The sequence below is a fragment of the Seriola aureovittata genome, chromosome 4, assembly GCF_021018895.1.
Source record: "Seriola aureovittata isolate HTS-2021-v1 ecotype China chromosome 4, ASM2101889v1, whole genome shotgun sequence".
NCBI classification, from domain to species: Eukaryota; Metazoa; Chordata; class Actinopteri; order Carangiformes; family Carangidae; genus Seriola; species Seriola aureovittata.
Genome location: NC_079367.1, coordinates 29,563,115 through 29,584,126, shown reverse-complemented (window position 1 = coordinate 29,584,126; position 21,012 = coordinate 29,563,115). Strand labels below are relative to the sequence as shown.

The 21,012-nt window shown below is 42.4% G+C and overlaps 1 protein-coding gene across 2 annotated transcripts in view; it reads right to left on the bottom strand.

Annotated features, from left to right (window-relative positions):
* LOC130167425 (diacylglycerol kinase delta-like) overlaps positions 1-17,357 on the bottom strand; it is a 34,288-nt gene extending 16,931 nt beyond the window's left edge. Inside the window, exons 1-10 of one of the 2 annotated variants that reach the window (XM_056373614.1) lie at positions 17,208-17,357; positions 13,446-13,556; positions 12,811-12,891; positions 6,252-6,356; positions 6,019-6,151; positions 5,367-5,473; positions 5,164-5,289; positions 3,795-3,897; positions 3,539-3,701; positions 3,326-3,434 (exon numbers count right to left, since the gene is read on the bottom strand). In XM_056373614.1, the coding sequence (XP_056229589.1) occupies positions 3,326-3,434; positions 3,539-3,701; positions 3,795-3,897; positions 5,164-5,289; positions 5,367-5,473; positions 6,019-6,151; positions 6,252-6,356; positions 12,811-12,891; positions 13,446-13,556; positions 17,208-17,345 (1,176 nt within the window). In that variant the 5' untranslated portion in view covers positions 17,346-17,357. Of the gene's footprint in view, positions 1-3,325; positions 3,435-3,538; positions 3,702-3,794; positions 3,898-5,163; positions 5,290-5,366; positions 5,474-6,018; positions 6,152-6,251; positions 6,357-11,249; positions 11,474-12,810; positions 12,892-13,445; positions 13,557-17,207 lie in introns of those variants that run through there. The other variant, XM_056373615.1, reaches the window with a different exon arrangement.
* Between the last annotated feature and the right edge of the window lie 3,655 nt (positions 17,358-21,012).

Here is a 21,012-nt window from a genome sequence, read left to right as displayed (position 1 = left end):
TGTGAAACTTTCTCAGCCTCTCAGATGCCACAGCACACTGAGGATCTTTGGGTTCTGGATTGTTGGTCGGACAAAACCAGACAGCGAAGACGTCACCTCGAACATTTGTTACTGATCGTTAATGCTTATTTCACATTTAAACTGCATTAATGTTGCAACAAAAAAAAATCCTCCAAAACTAAAGACTATTGTTACTGATGGAGGCCAGGATGGTGATGGAGCAGCAGGGGGCGCAGTTGATGGAGCACAGACATGGACCTGAACCTCAGGGACCACAGTGCTATGAAGAGTAACCATCCTCCACTCAAACTGACACAGATGTTGGAAATCCAGCTGTGACTGTCTCTGAATCATAGAACTGTAGTTACATGTGTAACTGCGGTCTGCAGAGTGTGATTCACAGTTACATGTTACATGTGTAGCAGCAACTGGTCCAGCGTCAGTCACAAGCCATTAAAGAAGTTCACAGTAAGGACGTGCAGAGTTATGGACCCAAAATTGACACTTTCTTACTCCTCCACCATCAAACTATCAAACTGATAGGAAACAGAGACAAAGGACCTGCCAACCAGTCAGAGAGACGCACAACCGGACCATGGGTCAAAGGCTCAGCTCCAGAGGATCAACGAATGGACACCTGGCAAACTGGATACAAACTGGAACATAGGCAAAGTCTCCGGTTTTTAACAATAAGACTCTGTCTCTTCATTTTTTCAGTTTCTTATATAGAAAAAGCAACATCAAAAGGACTGATTATCACTAAGGTGTGATTCCTAAACTCTCTGTGCCATGCATGAACACACACACAAACTCTTTCCCCCCCTTTCCTCCCTTAGATAACAGAGTCATAAACTACAACCCACATTCCAATCCTGAGCAGTGACCAGCAGAACTCTCTTCACAGACACAGATCTGAGAAAAATAGAAAATGAAATACCTAACTGTTCTGTAACCTATGTGATGTTTTCCATGTAAAAGGTAAATCCCAGATTTGAATCCTCAAGAATGGTTGAAATGTAACATGTAGGTTTAAGACAATGTCTTTTCATGTGACCATACTGTCATCATCCTTCACACAAGGTGACACACACTACATAACATCCAGAATGTCTTTATTAGTACTATTATAGTCAAAGGACTGCAGTTTAATCCACATTTATTTACTATTAGCTTTAGGAAAGGTTTATTATGTTGTTTGATCAGTTAACCACTTGTATTATGATAAATTTAAGGTTTTGAAGTATGTAATATGAAATCAACACTTATAGTATTCCTGTCTGTCATTGTTAGTGCCATTAGGTTTATATGGTGTTTCATGTAATGTTTTATGGTCCTGGTGGAAGATGGATGTGCAAGTTTTATAGGTAAACTCTAGAATTAAAGTTACATGGAAAATGACTCTCTTCTCCAAGTTGAAACGAAGGAGAAGATGGGAAACGACCCTGAAACGTGCGCCAGCCCCCAGGGGATAAAACCGTCGTGATCCCTTCACACACTGATCTTTGCCATCTGCTCTTAGCTACAAGCTCGTAGCTATCGGCTTTTAGCCATTGTGCACTTAATTGTTTGTCCACGTTCTTTGTTCTTTCTGTGCCATGTTCTCCAAGTAACATTTATTTTTGTCTACATGCGCAATATTCAATTTTATAAGCCAATTCTAAACTCTACCAAAACAGCAGAAGTGCCTCAGAGTAATTTTTGTAACTTTTTACTATCACCATGTTTTCCTTTTTGAAGATTTTTGACAGTTGACAGTTTTGGCGAAGGATCGAAATTCGCTGTGCTGCCACGGCCGGGTCCTTTAACGAAGACTCAAAAGCTCTGCACTGTAGAATTGCACTGGTCTGAAGATGACAATAAAGCAACAATGATCTTGGAATTGGACAATATGTTATGGACTTAAAGCCACTTCCTGTTACATATTTGACATGCCGCCAGAGCCGCACCCTTAAGTGAAAACTCAAAACTGACATCCATGAAGCATCAGCATATTCAACAAATTATTTTCTGACCGTTTTATTGAGCGCCAGGTCAACTCTCTAGGAATAATAAATGAAAAAGTTAATCATAATACCACATATTGCCTAGAGGTGGTGCTATAAATACTACTAAATATGGACATATAGGTGTGTTCAGGGCAGGACTTTTATCACATAAAAAACTAGCATGCTGGAGTTATAGCAAGTTGAATTTTCATGTCGAAGGACCGAAATTTGCCATGCCGCCACAGGCAGGCTGTTCCATGAAAAGTCACAGTTTTAACTACAGCGCAATCAAGTTGTTAAGCATTTCCTGAACATGTTTGGATCATGATTGGATCAACCTACTATGAGTAGTAGTAGTATATCAAAATGTAAAACATGACACTTCCTGTTTCCACAAGGGGGCACTATGAGTATCACTGAATATGAGCATATGAGTGTGTTCAGGGCGGGACTCTTATGACACAGAAAGGTTGAGGCAGCTTGGACAACTTGTGTTGGAATGAGAGGGAGTTTCATTTTTCATGGCGAAGGATCGAAATTCGTCACGCCATCAGGGGCGGGTCCTACAGCGAAAACTCAAAAGCTTCGCTATATAACATCACAAAGGTCTTATGATGAAGCTGACCACAGATTATGTCGATCTGATGAATTCCCTAGGAGGAGTTCGTTAAAGTACGTGACCCCAAATCGAAAAAACGGCGGCAAAATTGCAAATGGAATTCAAATGGCTGACTTCCTGTTTGGATGAGGGTCTGGGTGCAAGAGGCTTTTTTGTAAGTCTTGGCATGATAAATGCGCCTACCGACTTTCGTGCATGTAGGTGAAACACAGAGCAGGGGCTCAATTTTTTTTTTACAATTTTAGGTGGCGAGACACATAAAATTTCACCATGCCTGATGCGTGTGCAAAGTTTCATGAGTTCTTGAGCACGGGAAAGGCCTCAAAAAGGCGATTTTTCTTCTGGTCGGAATAATAATAATCACAATCCTTCGGTGCGCTCGAGCCTCTGGATTTGAATCAAGAAGACACGTTCAGCTATGAAGTTTCTCTTTAAAGACTCCTTGAAACATTAAACGATGTGTGTGTGCCTTCACGTCTCTCTGTGAGGACGTTTCTACCATGTGAGCACATTTCCAAATTGTGAGGACATTTCTACACTGTGAGGGTTGTGTCCTCACAACTGTAGAAAGGTGTGTGTGTGTGTGTGTGTGTGTGTGTGTGTGTATGTATGTATGTGTGTATGTGTGTGTGTGTGTGTGTGTGTGTGTGTGTGTATGTATGTATGTGTGTGTGTGTGTGTGTGTGTGTGTGTGTGCGTGTGTGCGTGTGTGTGTGTGTACCTGCTTGTGCAGCGTTAAAGCGTCGATCTCTGACAAAACCCACCCGACGCTGCCATCTCCTCCACACACCAGGATCCTGAACGTATCAAACTTCTGGAACAGCCGCAGCCTGACAGAGACAGATTTCATGTGTCCACATAAACTGAATTATAGGAGACACATTAAACTCAAACTCTCTGTCTGTTAAACTGTTACTCTGTCTGTGTGTCTCACCCCAGGTGTGGTCCTCCGTTCATCAGGTCAAATACCTGCGCCGGGTTCAGCAGCTGTTTGAAGCGTCGCAGGAACTTGACACCCTGATTGTCTCCACTTTTAGAGTTGACAAAGACCAGCAGAGGACTGGTGCAGGACGGGGGACACGACGCCTTCCAGAAGCCTGAGGACACAGCAGACATTCAGTATTCACCTCAGTATGTGCTGTAGATCAACTCAGGTGTGGTGATGTGTTTGGTGTTTGTCAGACCCATACCGTCAGAGTCGATGCTGTTGAGTGCAGTTGGAGGGATGACGGACACTTTACACTGGCCCAGAGGACACTTGGAGGACAGCTGCTCCTTACAGCTCGAGTGCACCTGCAGGACAGAGGGACACCCTGAGACAGAAATCCAACACACCTCTGCCTGCATGAAAAAAGACATTTGAAAAAGCAGCTGATTTATGTGTTGTTTGTTCCAGTGACACCAAGGTTAGGGTGACTTGGCCAGAGTCGTCCCCCAACACTTTCAATCAGCCTCTGTGACCTTGGACGTTTTTCAGTTTTTAGGTACTGATCTGGTTCTGTCACAGTCTGGGAGAAAATAACAGAATGTTTAACAGTTTGGATGTGACATTTCTGTGTCACTCAGCTACATTTAGCATATCAAAAAACTGCCAATCCATGATTCCTGAAGAAAAATACACAATTATTTAAAATCTGAGACACATGAGATTTAAAAACGGAATTTAGGTGAGCAAACACACAGAGTATAGCTTAGTCGGTCTGTGACAGTCCCTGATTCGTCCCTGGTTGATCTCTGGTTGGTCTTAAATAGTCGGCCTCTATTGGTCTGTGGTTGGTCTTAGACAGACTTCAGTCTCTGTCGGTCTCTGGTCGGTCTCTGGTCGGACTCTGGTCGGACTCTGGTCGGACTCTGGTCGGACTCTGGTCGGACTGTGGTCGGACTCTGGTTGGACTCTGGTTTGTCTTAGACAGACTTCTGTCTCTGTCGGTCTCTGGTCGGTCTCTGGTCGGACTCTGGTCGGACTCTGGTCGGACTCTGGTCGGACTCTGGTCGGACTGTGGTCGGACTCTGGTTGGACTCTGGTTTGTCTTAGACAGACTTCTGTCTCTGTCGGTCTCTGTCGGTCTCTGGTTGGACTCTGGTTGGACTCTGGTTGGACTCTGGTTGGACTCTGGTTGGACTCTGGTTGGTCTTAGACAGACTTCAGTCTCTGTCGGTCTCTGTCGGTCTCTGGTTGGTCCCTGGTTGGTCTTTTGTCCGCTTACAGTACAAACAGGAGGATGTAGTGCAGATTAAGTTCATTTAAAACAACTTCATGTTTTAGATTATAATCCTTCCAATGACAGTTTCTACAGAAGGTGTCGGGTCATTACAAAATAAAATCCTCTCATACAATGATGGTGGTCACAGCTGATTTATCTTGACACTCTGTAGACAGAAGAACTGTACGGCTGTTAACCAGCTGTTAACCATTTGTTAACCGGCTGTTAACTGTCTGGACTGGAAGAAGAGCTTATTAAAACAGGAGGAGGTCAGGAAACAGCACGCCTGGCTGACATCATCAGAAAGAGAACACCCGTCACTACAGTCTGTGGACTGGTCTCTGACTGGTCTCACCATGGCTTTACACCAGAGACACCTCCAGTCCTGCAGACGGAGGACGCTGCCGCACGTTTTATCACAGATGTTACATTTAGCCGAGACTGGGAGATTCCCCTCTAACCACTGATGAGGCATCGACACCTGAGGAGAGGGCAGAGGTCGGGGGTCAGATGGCATTGATAAATTATAGCTAAATATTCCTGAGCGTGTGACCTCACCCCGTCCTCGTCCTCAATGATGTCCTTCCCGATAGAAGCCAGTGTGGTCCATTTACAGTTGTTGGTGGCTCTGACTGCACAGCGTTTATGGGCCTTAAATTTACACACTGTAACACACACGCAGGCGCACACACACACACACACAGGACAGTGATAAATCACATCTATATTCAGACATTACAAACCTGCTGAGTCCTGTTTGCTTATGACCTGATGAAACACGTGGATTCAACATGTGTCATCATCACATCAAGTGAGAAGGATTAAAGGCAGCAGAACTGTCCCACTGAGGAGAGTGGTGTGAACCTGGTGTGAGTCTAGGTCTTCTACTGAGACCTGATTCAGATGCATCTGTTTTTATATTTCAAGATATTTCACTTTTTAATATTAAACCAGTTAATGAACTGTCCGACAGCACAGATGAAAAAAATGATCATCTGGAGAAAATATTTTAAAAGTCTGTGAGCGTCTGGTGATGTAGATTTCATCCTCTGCCCATATCTTGTCCTGCACAGGTGTGACACAGGTAAGCTCAAAGAGAGGTGTGTCCTCTGTCCACCCTGCTGTCTGTCTGTGTCAGGGTCGTTATTCTGAAGCTCTGAACCGCTGTGTGTGTGTGTGTGTGTGTGTGTGTGTGTGTGTGTGTGTGTACCTTCGCAGGACAGGCCGTGTGATGTCACTCCTGACAAAGCCTCTCTGCAGACGTTACAGTATGTCGGTCTGGCGTGAGAACAAGCGTACCAGTTGTGCATCCCACTGAAGTGGTCCATGCTGTACTGGGTAGACTGGGAGAGAGATAAACACACACACACACAAAGAGTCAGTACGTGGTATTGGGGCTCGTACTGCTGGTCGTACTGGTTAACACTACGGACACACACAGACCTCATAGTTTTGTCTGTTCTGGACGCTGCGCAGCGCTGCCATCCACTCCTCCATCTCCTTCCTGTTGTCTGCACACAGAATCAGACGTCTACAGGGGGTGATGACCTGCACACACACACACACACACACACACACACACACACACAGAGATAGATAGACAGACAAACACACAGACAGGTAGATTAATATTCAGTATTTACCCCTTGTGTTGTCAGTGTTGTTTAAAACATGAAGCTGATTCTTCTGATTGTACAACTGGAATAAAACCACACACAGCAGGAGTGTGTATTTGGTGTGTGTGTGTGTGTGTGTGTGTGTGTGTGTGTGTGTGTGTGTGTGTGTGTGTGTGAGTGGGGTTGTATTTCCCAGAAAAACAGACATGGACTTCCACTTCCTGTTCAGCTGCTCCACAATGAACCTTCTGTTCCCACACCGACAGAAATACATACACACACACACACACACACACACACACACACACACACACACACACACACACACACACACACACACACACACACTTTTCTCCTCAGTGACTGTGTTTTTGGTGACACAAAAAACCGTGTTACAGTTCAATGTTAAAACAAAATGCTGCAAAGTAACAGAGTACATTTACAAAGTTGTGTACTGTACTGAGGACAGACGGTGTGTTTGAGGTACTTGTACTGTAGCTGAGTATTTTCTTTTCATACAGTAAACACAACTCATGATAATATTTTTCTACTTTAACTTGTGATACTTCAACATTTTCCTCTTTATACTCACACACCGTTATTTGTAACAGAGTATTTCTACTGTGTACTATTAGCACTCTTACTGAAGTACAGTATATGAGTACTTCCTCCTCCTCTGGAGCAGCTGCAGTTCACACCATGTTTAAAAACCCAGCCCCCTCATTCATTTCAGGTAACCCAATGCTGTAGAGCAACTGTGCTCCTCCAGGCTGACAACAAACAAGTGTAACAACTACACCTGTGTGTGTGCATCCACAGGGAAGTATACCTGAGATCTATCAGCAGAGAAACCGTATCAAACTGGACTTTCTGGTGGAGAAGTTCTCTCTGAAAACTGAACTCGACAGTCTGAGAACTGATGGATGAGCGATACCCGTCCAGAACCAGGGCTATTTTTTTTCCATTTTAATATCCTTGTAGAAGTGTGACTGGATTATTCCTCCATACAGCTGTGCACAGAAGAGGCTCTGGAACCACCAACACCTCAGTGTTGTACAGCAGTTTGAGGAAATGTATGGTTTATTGATCCAAAGCGTCTGCAGTGTGGACCAGAGACACTAACATACAACTGTCTCCAAACAGCAGACGCATCACGTTTCAGCTCCAGATATGAGCAAACTGAGTCACTGTTAATAAACTGCTGACTGAGTCATGTATCTGACAGACTCCCATTACACTGAACACTGGACTGTGGTCATGCAGTAAGACATGTTTTGGTGTGACTGTTAAGACCTGCAACATGAACTATGTATTTCTGCTGCTGACTGTCAAAATAAAAGACACTGTCATGGTGGTAACCGGTGGTAACCAGTGGTAACAGGCGTTAAGGCTCTGTGCAGAGGTTGGTTTCCGATAAACCTTCACACTCATTAAACTGTTACTCTGACTGGACTGGACCAGAGCCCTGTTGGCTGTCTTCAGTATGAAACCCTGTTTAGATTAGACCCTGCCTACAGCCTCTGGTCTGGGTTCAGATTAATGTTGGGGAAACAACACCAGTCCCAGAAAGGATCTGGATTTCTCTACTGTCGTCTGTCCCACAACCACTGACTCGATCATCCAACCAAACAGACAATCTACATGACATCATGTCAGTACTGTGATGTTCAGACTCTTCTCCATAATTATCATCATCATCATCATCATCATCATCATCATCATCATCATCATCATCATCCTTATCAGAAAATGTCTGATTAGTCCAGATTTATCCTGCAGCAGGACAATGAGTCCAAACACACAGAGTCATAGAGAACTATCCAGAGACCAGAAAATCCAGGAGTCCTGATCTCAGAGTCACTGAGTCAGAGGCAGTTTTTCCAAGATGATGGAACAACCTACCTGACAAGAACCTGAAGAACTGTGAGCAGGTGTACTGAGGAGAACCGGAGCTGGTTTAAAGGAAAGGGGGGTCACAGCAAATACTGGTCTGATTTAGGTTTTTACTCTTTACCTAACTTTGGCGTAAGTTCACTGAGGAATAAAACCTGTTCCTGGTTTTGTTTTGAAAGCATCTTCACTGACCCTTCAGCTCAGACCTGAACCTCCAGTGTCCTGGAGTGTAAAACAGTGGAGCCGCAATAAAAACCTCAAGTTTATGGTTCTGAAGCAGGTTACAGGTCATCAAGACTCTTGTTAGGTCTCTACTGAGTTCTAATCAGAGCTCGTTGGTTGTTTCTGGCTCCAGACTGTAAAGTTTCATGTGGTGTGTCTGTCTTTTATTGTGAAAAACTTGATGACGTCGGATGTAGAGAGGAGCAGTAGAAATAAAGTCTATTTCAGGTCTTAAAATGTTCCTGCTGTACTTTAAAGAAGCTGCATCATGTGGTCTGACATCTGATTGGCTGCAGGCAGAGGAGCTGCTCCATTAACCTCTTACAACCCGCCGGCCTGTAGCGATAATGCAAATTAATGTGGCAATATACACATATGTCAATATTGACTTGCTATACCTGGATAGCTCAGAGTGTTCCACAATTCAAATATCCAGTTCATTTTTCAGTAACTATGAGCACAAAATAATGATTCATTCAGATTTACCAGCAACATAAACCAGAAAGACGGCAAAACCGTGTCAACCCCCTACTGTTCAAGCGATGAAGAAGTCCAGTTTTTGGTCTATTCCTCCCTTATTTGTACTCATTTTGTCCTTAAGGGTCCAAGGATCACAAAATAGATATACTAGAGATAATACTTTTTAGATAAAAGTAATCCAAATTGTGAATAGTGCCATATAAAGTCCATTTCAGACATCCGAGGGACTTTGTTCGGAAAAAAACTACATCACTTCTTTCAACTGGAAAACATTCAACCTCCGACTGCAGGGCTTTGGGTATGCTTGTTTTCCCTAATGTATTACCTTCACAAAGGAAGTATTGGCCATTGTTTTAGCCAATGTTATTGCTGTGCGTAGCGACATAGATGTCCCTGTTTTACGCATGCTACACACTCTTGTCTTGACTTTATCCAGTGGCGTTTGGTTGACTTTTGCTGTCTGTACGTTTACTACATGCTGCAATTTACAGTTCTGAAATTAGAGTACACTGTAGTCCAGTTCACTGCGTTACATTTTGTTTTGTAGGCCAGAGGACAGCAGCTCAGACTGGGAGCCTGATGCAGAGCCGTCTCCAGGAAAGAGACGTCGCTCCTCCTCTGCTGCAACCAGCGCTGCTGCCGCTGCTACAACTGCTGCGGATGCTGCGGCCACCCCACCCACCCCTGGACTGCACTGGTTGAAGAGCTGGCAGACCAGAGCTCTGTGTCTAAGCTGCCCCAGCAGCTTCACACAAGCTGCACTGTTGAGGGAAGGAATGTTGAAAAAAGTGATGCTGGCACAGCAGGGAGGAGAGAGTGTGTCCTCTGCCACTGGAAACCGCCTGTGGACGTCACAGCTGTGACGTGCTCCTGTGATTTGTTGCTGCTTCAATGCTTGGCACACACAGAACGAGCTATAAAGAACCCTGCCCCTGAAACTTTATTTAGTATATAGTTATATATATATTTGTTCCTTTATGTGCAATTTCAACACTTTGGGGTTTTTTGAAACCAGTGCAATTATTGTTTTGGCACCTTTTGTAAATAAAAATTCCTTGTTTTGAATTCAGTTATATAGAGTTTTGTTTGGTCACATGACAACAGCTGCCCCTCCCAGCTGCAAAATAGGTGAGAATAACATTAAAAGGAGTGGGTGCAGAACAGATCTGTTCTTCTGTTTTAGTTTAAACTAAGGACAAACACCTGAGAACAACAACCTGTCACATTGTGTTTGGACGATGTCAGAGTGAAGCTGAAGGTGACGTCACCGTCAGCTGCAGCTCTGATCCCATTAAACATGAACAGGCGATGGAGCTAAACTGGTGTGACTGGGAAAAAAAGAGCAAATATTTAAAGAGCTTCATCTCTGAGCTGCTCACCATGTGACAGTCTGAAGACAGAGGCTGAAGTAACCACTGTGTTCAGTACTACACACAAATACACACTAACACACAGTAACACTCTCTCTCCTCTGCCTCTGTTGACTCTACTCTGCCTCTCCTCCTCTACTCTGCCTCTCCTCCTCTACTCTGCCTCTCCTCCTCTACTCTGACTCTACTCTGCCTCTCCTCCTCTGCTCTGCCTCTCCTCCTCTACTCTGCCTCTCCTCCTCTACTCTGACTCTCCTCCTCTGCTCTGCCTCTCCTCCTCTACTCTGACTCTACTCTGCCTCTCCTCCTCTACTCAGACTCTCCTCCTCTACTCTGCCTCTCCTCCTCTACTCTGCCTCTCCTCCTCTACTCTGCCTCTCCTCCTCTACTCTGCCTCTCCTCCTCTACTCTGACTCTACTCCTCTACTCTCCTCTAACCTGACTCTACTCCTCTAACCTGACTCTACTCCTCTACTCTGACTCTACTCCTCTACTCTGACTCTACTCCTCTACTCTGACTCTACTCCTCTTCTCCTCTACTCTGACTCTCCTCCTCTGCTCAGACTCTACTCCTCTACTCTGACTCTACTCCTCTTCTCCTCTAACCTGACTCTACTCCTCTACTCTGACTCTGTCAGTCTGTCTGAGATGAAATGTGATCACTGTGTCTTTAAATATGGTTATGTGGACTGGAGCTCTGTCCACCACTCACTCAATTTAGAGAAATCTGAGATACGACTCTGAACAATCAGCAGTTGTCTACATGACGCACTTATGACGTAATAAACACAGACTGTCATCTCATACTGATGTTGATCCAGATCAGGGATGAAAACCCCTCCCTCTGTTAAAACTCTTACCGTGTCTGAAAACTTTCCTCTGAAGTTCAACTCCAACACAGAAACGCAGAGACCACAGTCTGAGTCCAGAACCCACCCACCAGCTCCAGAGGGTTCAAACCTGGTCCAGGTCACAACTGATCACAAAAAGTCCACTTTAAAATCTTGTCCAAGTCACACTCTAGGTTAAAGTCCTGATCTGGGGGGGGGCAGATCTTAAGTAGACCTGGTTCTGGTCATTCGTCTGCTGCTCTGTTACTGCCTCTCCCTCTCTGTTTTCTAGCTCCTCCCACATCCTCTCGTATGACTCAACCTACTTCCTGTTTGTCGTCATGTTGACCCCCCCTCACCCCCCTGTGGAGAGGGGGGAGGGAGATCATGAGGACCAACAAAGACGAGGACGCCAAGATAGAGTGAACAAACACACAGATGTGTAGAATACGTGTTTACTATACCATCAGTGTGTGTACTGTTTGTCACTCACACACACCACACACAGTGAGATGGATTTTATGAGAATTGATAAAAGTATTACACACACTCAGCTTCCTATAAATACACTCAGTCACATGCTAACAGCATGATGCATTTTGACCATTGACACACGCGTGCACACACACACACACACACACACACACACACACACACAGCCCCACCCTACTGTTAAACAGCCCCCAGTCTCTATAAATACACATCAAAGTTGACTCTGCGGCCTCACTGACAGGAAGTGACAAACTATACCAAAATAAGACGAGGAGGAAAAACACTGAAAGAACCTTTACTAACGGCTTCTTCGTGTGTTTTCTACTACAATAAAGTGTGAAAGATGATCCTTAGTGAACTGATTTTCCTCATAAACCACAGTTATAAGGAAGACCTCTGTAAAACTGTTGATTAGAACCTGCAACTGAAAACAAGCTCAGAGACAGAGCTGCAACCATTAGCTGATTTATCGATCGTCGTCAACATGAAATTCATCGGCAGCTATTTTCATAAGAGATTATTGATCTTAGTTTTTAAGGAAAAGTGTCAAACGTCTTCTGGTTTCGGTCTGTCACATGTGAAGACTGGATGCTTCTCTTCATCTCACGTGATGATAAACTGAATCTCTGTGTTGGAAATCATTAGAGCCATGTTATACCATTACTGACATTTTATAGACTAATGGATTAATGTTGCTCCATAGTCCTGTGGAGCTGTTATTATGAACGGCTCCATGTTTGTTTGACAATGAAGGACACACACTCATCCTGTTTGTCGTCTCAGTGACTCACACTGTGTGTTTTAGTGAGGAAGACAAACTCAGGTAACAAGAAGACACCACAGCTTCAATAAGCCCCATACTTAATGAACATGTCTGTTCTTCTGAGGTTGGTGGAGGCCCTCCTTATTTCAGGAGAACACTCAAGAACCCTGATCTCATTCTCAAACTGGACTTCGTGGACTGTATTTCATGTCTCACCTGTACCTGAAACAAGAAGCCCACACCTACGCACCTGTGAGGTTTGCTCTGAAAACGACCCGAGGAAGTTCGGGGTCTAAGTGTTTCTGTCTGAAAGACTGATGCTGTTTTCGGACTCACGGTGAAGCTGTTGTTGACGTTCTTGGTGCTAGACTCAGCGACGCTGGCATCAGTCAGATCCACTTCATCAAAGATTATCGACTGGAGACAGAGACAAGAAACACACTTCAGATCAGACCTGAAGACTGAACCTAGATCAGTGTTTGAAGGGTTAATGGACGACAGACAGCAAACCACCATTAACATTCACATCAGAAGCAACATTTAGATTCACCTTAAACTCAACAGTAATCATACTTTCATTGTACATTCAAGGGGCTTTTATATATGACAGCTGCAACAATAAGTCGATTAATTGATTAGGTGACTGACAGAAAATGAATTGGCAACTATTTCTGTAATTGATTAACCGTAATTTTTCAAACAAAAATATCAAACAGTTGATGTTCCAGGTTCTCACAAGACTTTTCTTTGTCTTATATCACAATAAACCTTATGCTCTGGATATTGATGTGGGCTGATGTTTTATTGACAGACAGTTCATCGATTGATGGAGAAAATAACCAGCAGATTAATCAATAATGAAAATAATCCATTGATTTGACTGAGCTTGCACTCCTGAGAGAGACCTGAGGTCACCTCTGCTGCACCTGTCCTCTACCTTCTACCTGAGCAGCAGACTGGGGGGCAGTCACCTTAGCAGTCTGAGCGTAGTACAGAGTCCTCCCTCTCAGTTTGAAGTATCGTCTCTTCCAGCGCTGGAACGAGTTGGTTTGTTTCATTAGGTTGCCCTCCTTCAACACAGTCTGAAACACACAGAGAGCCAGAGCACTGAACCACTTTATTTAACAGGAACCAGTTTATAACCAGCATGAACCATTTTAATTAACATGGACCAGTTTAATTAACGGGAACCAGTTTATAACCAACATGAACCAGTTTATGACCAATATGAACCAGTTTATGACCAATATGAACCAGTTTATGACCAACACAAATTAGAAGGCTCAGTACAAAAAGAGTGTTTCTGTAGTTCAACAACTCCCACAGAGTGAGACGCCTTCTCTCTAAAGGATCACATCACATGATATTCACATTTTAAGATCACAAACGTCCAAATTCTGAATCAGGATGAACCATCAGTATTTCATGCTCATTATCAAATCAGACTCTGATTAGATAATCAATACGAGAGGGAACACCCCTGATCACTGCTGATCTGAAGATAAAGCTGGTTCGGTTTAAAACAGAAACCAGGCCAAACCTAGAGAGACCTAGTTTCTGAAGTCAGTGAAATGAATTCATTTTAACAGGCTTTAATGCAACTGTGCAACAATCACATCTGAACGAGGGCTGAGAGTAACAGTCCTGTGATGAGGTCTGACACAAGCAGCCATTCACAGAGTCCCACCTCCAGTTTCCACTCATCATCAGAAACACGTTCAGTTTGACTGCTGTTTGATAAGATCTAATTAACATGTTATTGGTACCAATATTAAAATTATATCTGAGGAAGAAACAACACTCAGTCTGATCTTTAAGAAAACAGACTTGACTGTGACCATATTCATATTAAAACTGTGTCCAGAGTCTTAGGTCAAACACCTGGATCTACAGTTAACAACAGAACACCTGGTGAAGAGAGAGACAGGCAGCTGCTGATAATGTCTGTATTTGATAATCACAGTCCTGCTGTGTTCACATAGATTTAAACTGACGGGTCACAGAGAATGTCAAAGAGGTCAAAGGTTGTCACAGCTGCGACCCTCGCTGAGCAGCTACAGCAGCGTTTAGTCTCAGTTTTCAGTGAATATCTGTCTAGTTTATTATCATACCTGTTACACCTGTGAGAGACTAACTTTACTCTAACTCACCTGTTTGGTATTATTTGAATGTTAATGGACACAGTGATTAAGACCTCAGTAACAGAACTAGCTCTGAGTTTCCTCCTGAACAGAAATATCTCCTCTTCTCCCACATGACTCATTCCTCATGTTTTTGACTCTCACTGTGCAAAAACAGCAGCTTTAAACAGAAACTGAGCGGCTCGGAGCCAAATTCTCTTCCTGTGACTCAAAACATCCACATCGGTGTGAACCAGCTGCTGCTGCCTTCAGGGCCCGACAGAAATACCAGCACCCACCACACACAACCACCGTATGTCCACAATAACACTGGGACTGTTGTCTCATGCGCAGCTGAAGATGAGTTTGTGTTATTGTACACAACTTCTCAGATTATTTTCAGACAAAGAGTGTGCGAAAAATAAATGTATATTTGATTCTGTCAATTCAGTTTTGATGAAACTAAACTATTTTCATAATCAATTAATCTGAAGATTTATCGTTTTCTCTTTGAAATGACTCAGTATAAATAAAATAGACTTTGTGACTTTCAGTCTGAGCTGACCAAGAGATCCAGTTCACTGTGACAGGAAAGTCAGGAGTTTTTGTTTATCAAGTGATCAATCAATTCATCAACCGATCATTTCATCTCGACATGTGAGCCCATAGGAACAGTACTGTGACGCCTGCAGTTGGACTGCAGGTTAACAGACTGCAGAGTTTTATGTCTGACCTGGACTGAACACAGGTAGATCCTGACTGAACACAGGTATAGAGGGACTCAGACCTTTTACTTCAGTAAAACCACTGACTCCAGATCAGAAACACAAGGAAACATCCTGCATTCAAAATGTTACCTGAGTAAAGAAATGAAAACGTACTGACAGAATTTACTCTATGAATGTTATATTACTGTATCATAATTACTGATGCACTCATGTGTAAAGGCAGAGCTCATTTTAACAACTTTTTAACAAGGTTGTGAAATAATCGTTCACTACAGGACCACTGACCCTAATCTATAATAATAAGAACTGAAATAATTAGTCAATTGATCGATTAGTCCTTTTTCATGCACAGATTAGACAAAATGTTTCAGTCTCTAAAACAAAGGTCTTTCTGCTTCTCTGGATCTCTGGGTTCTAGACAGATCGGGACTTTGGACGGATCAGGACTTTTTCAGATTTCACCTTGGACTGGAAGAAGTTAGATATTCTTTTTTCACTGTTTTTGACATTTAATAGTTTGACTTTTAATCAATTGACTGATAACATAATTGGCAGATGAATCGATAATGACAATAATAGTTTGTTGCAGTCCTAATAATAAATAATGAATTAGTGGATTGTGTCTTGTATTATGGATCTGAATGTAAACAGTCACTGCAGCTGTCAGGTAAATGCAGTGAAGTACCTCCACAGTGTATATCAATGCTGTACTGGAAAAATGTACTTAGTTACAATCCACCACCGTCACTGTTTATGTGTATCTGCTGTTATCACTACAGTTCCAAGCGGCTGGCGCAATCTTAAAGGCGGTCGCGGTCACAGTCTCACTAGTTACCGACAGTCTGCTCGAGATACCGGGTAACGGTTTAACGCTAACCGGGGACCGTTTTGTATTACGGAGCAGGGGAGGGGGGCTCATCGGGCCTGAGACCTTCCGGTTAGCAGGAGTTAGCCTGGTTAGCCTAGCTTTAAATTGCCGGTTTTCTGTTCGTCCAACATATCCCCTGACACCGTGTTTACTCATATTTATTAACCGTGTCCGGGCCACGTTTTCTCCGAGGCCAAAGATCTGAACCCTTCTCAGACCCCGAACTGATCCTGGTTCTCATTTTATTCGGTTAGCTTAGAGCAACACATTATGGCTGAAGAAATAGAAGTTCAAAACCGAGGCTTCGGGTGTCAAATAATGTTTCTTCAATACATTTTAACCTGAGTATCTATTCAAATTTAGAGTTTTTTTTAATTCTGCTTCATTTAATGTAATTTACTGTCAGTGTTAGTTCAGCAGCTGTGGCCCTTACCCCAAACTGATGAGCTTGAAGGACTAATACCAACCTCCGCTAAAAATCCTCATGATTTGAAGTTACATTACTAATTAGAAAATAAACGCACAATCCAAACCAGGATTAAAGTAGTTCAAAGTTCAGTCTCATCCACTCTTCACATCGGAAAAAATCCACATCTACCAAACTGCACGGGTTTCAATTAAATGCCCCTGTTTTTAAATGCTTGTGCTTGTTCTTCTTATCGCCAACCGCAGTGACTGGCGGAAGAGGACGTGGGAAAATGTGTCACACTGGTTATAAAAGATGAATTATTAGGAAGAAAGATTATCTCAGGTGTGTCTGCTATAGGCCGTATTAAAAAACGGTCCCTCTGTATTTGCAAATTGTCTTAACTGGTACAGGACATTAGATTTAATTGGTCCGCTGAGGAAGGAAATGTGAAACCGTGAAAATTTTAGTAAGGAGTTCTGTGTATCGTTCTGTCCATTGCACACATCGGTATAGCTCGGGGCAGTATATGGCCCACTCCCGCTGAATGAAAACCGACTCGGACCACACATAATGTGCGTGAAAAAACGGCGGGATTTTAACGCCCATACCTTGCTGCGGATCTGGCCGGACGTTGACACTTTTCGGATGAGTTTCTGCGGGGTTCCGGGCTCCTGCTCCGGTTCGCTGTCCGATGACTCGTCCGGGCACCGGGCCGCGGCGGACTCCGGTCCCCCTACCTCCGCCATCCTGCCATCAGACCTCCGGGGAGGACCAGGGGAGGGAGCGCCCCCCAGCGGCGGAGACCTGACAACGCAGTGAGAGCATTCAGGGGCGCTTACTGACCTCTGGTGGTCACAGAATAACATTACAACAAAACCAGTTCCTTACCAAAAGGCCGAATATATTAATTAAAAAAAAATTATATATATATATATATATAATAATAAAACTTAATAAAATTAATTAATAAATCACGTTGTTTCTATAAAACCAAAATGTATAATTTAATGTGAGCTGTGTTAATGTCTAATTTCTGTTTGTGATACATCTTCGATCTTTGATTCTTTTGTCACTGACTGTCATGGTTTGCCATGGCAGACGCCTTTTGTTAGTTTGTTTGGACTTTTGTCAATTCCTGTTTTATTTTGTAATTGGTTTCCTTGTGTGTCTCAATGTTTTTACTTCCTGTCTTGGTCCTGTTTCTGTGTGGTGATTGTCTGCCCCACCCTAATGTGTTTCACCTGTGTTCAATCACCCTTGCCTCCCTTGTCTATATAGTCTTTGTGCTCCCCTTTGTCTGTTTATCTCTGGGTTTGTCATCATCTGGTCGTGTTGCCTGTTCAAGTCTGGTTTGTCCTCGGTCTGTTCATGTCTGGTTTGTCCTCGGTCTGTTCATGTCTGGTTTGTCCTCGGTCTGTTCATGTCTGGTTTGTCCTCGGTCTGTTCATGTCTGGTTTGTCCTCAGTCTGTTCATGTCTGGTTTGTCCTCAGTCTGTTCATGTCTGGTTTGTCCTCGGTCTGTTCATGTTGCCAGTTGTTTAAGTTCTTGTGTTTCCCTGTGCTACACCAGTGTTGTGTAAGCTCTTTGTTTGCACCGTCTCCGCTGTGTTGGCTGCATTTTGGGTCCAGCCTTACCAGCATAGTGACAGATCCTGACACTGGCTGTTTCTAGAAGAGGATAATATATCAAACAAAATATAATCAAAAGTAAAGGTAATTAAAAGTTTGACTAGCTATTATGACAGTGATTCAAAAATGTGACTTTTAAAGTTAAGAGATAGAAAGATACTCAGTCTCTGTAACACCACAATGACTGATTTATGATGGTGTGTTGTGACTCAGTTGACCTTAATAAAAAAACACTGCAGCTCCTATCGTCTGGGTGTTGCAATGATATTTCGATTTATCGTTCTGCTCTTATACCAAATCATAATTTAGACTTTTTGACACTTTTTTTTGCTGTTTTTCTTTCTTGGTGCACAGATTCAGGCTGAGAAGAGTTTTCAGGGTTTGATTAGTTCTGGGTTTTGGTCTCATGGTGATTTGAGTGTTCAGGTCATCAGACACACGATAGGACCCATGGCCTGAGTCATAAGTAACACAATGACAGAATGTGTGATTATTCACAGAGCCGTTTCTTGCTATATGCGGACTATGCCGATGCGTAGGGCCCCCGCAGCCACTAGAGGGCCCCAAGCTGCAAGTTCAGCCTCAATGTATTTGGGGAGGATTACAATTACCTGTCTTTATTTGTAGCCAGCAAAGCCTCCTCATGTGTTTAGTGAAGCACTTATATGCTCAAAAATTGAATGTAGGATATAAACAAAAATAAGCTGCAATGACAGGGAAGCTGTTGCAATGAGTGACGTCTGCCGACAGGTATGATGGGATGACTGACAGCCGCACGTCACGTCAGTGAGGAGAATAACGGTAGTGTGAGTTATGGTATTACAGATATCCTTAATTCGATTATTTTTAGTCAAAATGAACATTTCAGATATCCACAACTTCATTCTTCCTAGGACAAAAGACGTCACTTTTTTATGTGTATGGGGTTTCTCATTACAGATGTCTTTAATTCAATTGTAGATAGCCACAATGTCAAATGTGGATATCTGCAACTAAATCATGCAGTCGTAATTACATTTTGACTAGTCAAAAAGACAGTTAAAGTTATCTGTAATTCAGTTTTTACTTGTCAAAATGGAATTACAGATATCTGCAATGACGTCACTGAAAAATACATCCGACTCGTCACACATCTATAAAGACAATTCAATCTGTAATTCAGTTTTAACTAAGCAGAATTAAAGTTAATGATATTGCAAACGTCATTTTGACTCGTCAGAATTGTTGCGCATGACGTCACTCATGCGAGGCTTCCCATTAATGGAGCAAATGAACTGGAGGAAGAGAGAAGAGGCTTTCCCATGGATATTCACCCAGAAAACAAATCATTTGAACAGTGTTAGCAGAAGAAATGGCGGTTGTTCTTGTGGATAAGATAATTAGAAAATGCCATGAAGTAGAAGGAGCTCATAATCAAGGAACTTGTGGGGAACAGGAGCTTTGTTCACTTCAGAGTTGTTCTATATATTAAATCTTATTTAACATGTATTGTCTCCAGACACCCGCCCCTCCTCCTACCTGCCATAACTTCTGACATCATAGCAACATCGTTTTGACGAATTAAAACATAATTCATGATAACTAAAAAAGGAAAATATAGATCTTTAATTGACGGGAATTCAAGACGCCAACTCTGAGAGTTAAATTGTAGATATCTCACACTGGAATTATGGATAGTCAAGATGTTGTTGTTGAGATCTGTAATGTTGACTCCGGGAAGTCAAATTTAGCCATTAAATGTGAAAACGTCTTGCCGTGTTGACTGTGATGTCATAAACCTCCTGTGCTGTTAAATATTTAACACAGTAACATTACTTTAGGATTGTTCTTACGATGATTGTATTAAGTTTAGTGTGTTGTCATTTTATAGGCCTATGATGTGATGTTTGCTTTATAATTAAAACGTATAATTATTAATATCATTATTATTATTATTATTATTATTATTGGCTTATTCATACAGAACTATGAATTTTGAATTTTGAAGATCACTGTGTTAAGAAAGATTGTCCTATCTCTCCTATTGTATTTTGTGGTTAGTTGACAACTCTGCTGACTTAGTTGCAGTTGCCACATTTATTACAATATTTATTGTGACAATTTAGTTTGTATTTTTTTTATTCAAAAGAACCATAATAACACTAATTAAAGTCAATTTAATTTATGCTATACTGTATATGACTATACTAGTTCTGCCCTCAGTAAGAGCACAAGGTAAGACTATATCATCATTAGATACAAGTTGTCCACTTTGTAATACCCTGCAAATATAGGTTAAAATATTCCTTCTATATCATATAGTGCTCATCACTAATTTACCATCGTTGTTATTATTTTAAAGAGTACAATGTGCAGATGAAAGCAGAAAACGCCTGAAAGTGACAAAAGTGATGATTCATGTTTGAGAACTTTGTTCTCAAAATTTAAATTAAACATTTTTGAGGAAAATCTGTTGCATTTATTGACATTGTTTAACTTTTATTATCATTCTCTGTAGCTTTTAGTTGCTGGGTCAATTTGAGATGTTTAATTTGAATTTGAGAGTTTTTCATGAATCAAGCCTGTTTTCCTCTTCAAGTGTAACACATTGCTGCATCTCCTCAGATCATCTTAAAGGGTTTGGATTCCCCCCCATTGTAGTTTGACAAAATAGGGGCCCCCAAACAGCATCTTGCATAGGGCCCCCAAAAAGCTAGAAATGGCCCTGATTATTCAGGTTAAACACTTTATGTAATAAAACATTTTAAAAGCATTTTGGGTGCAGATCCACCTGCCACACTCACA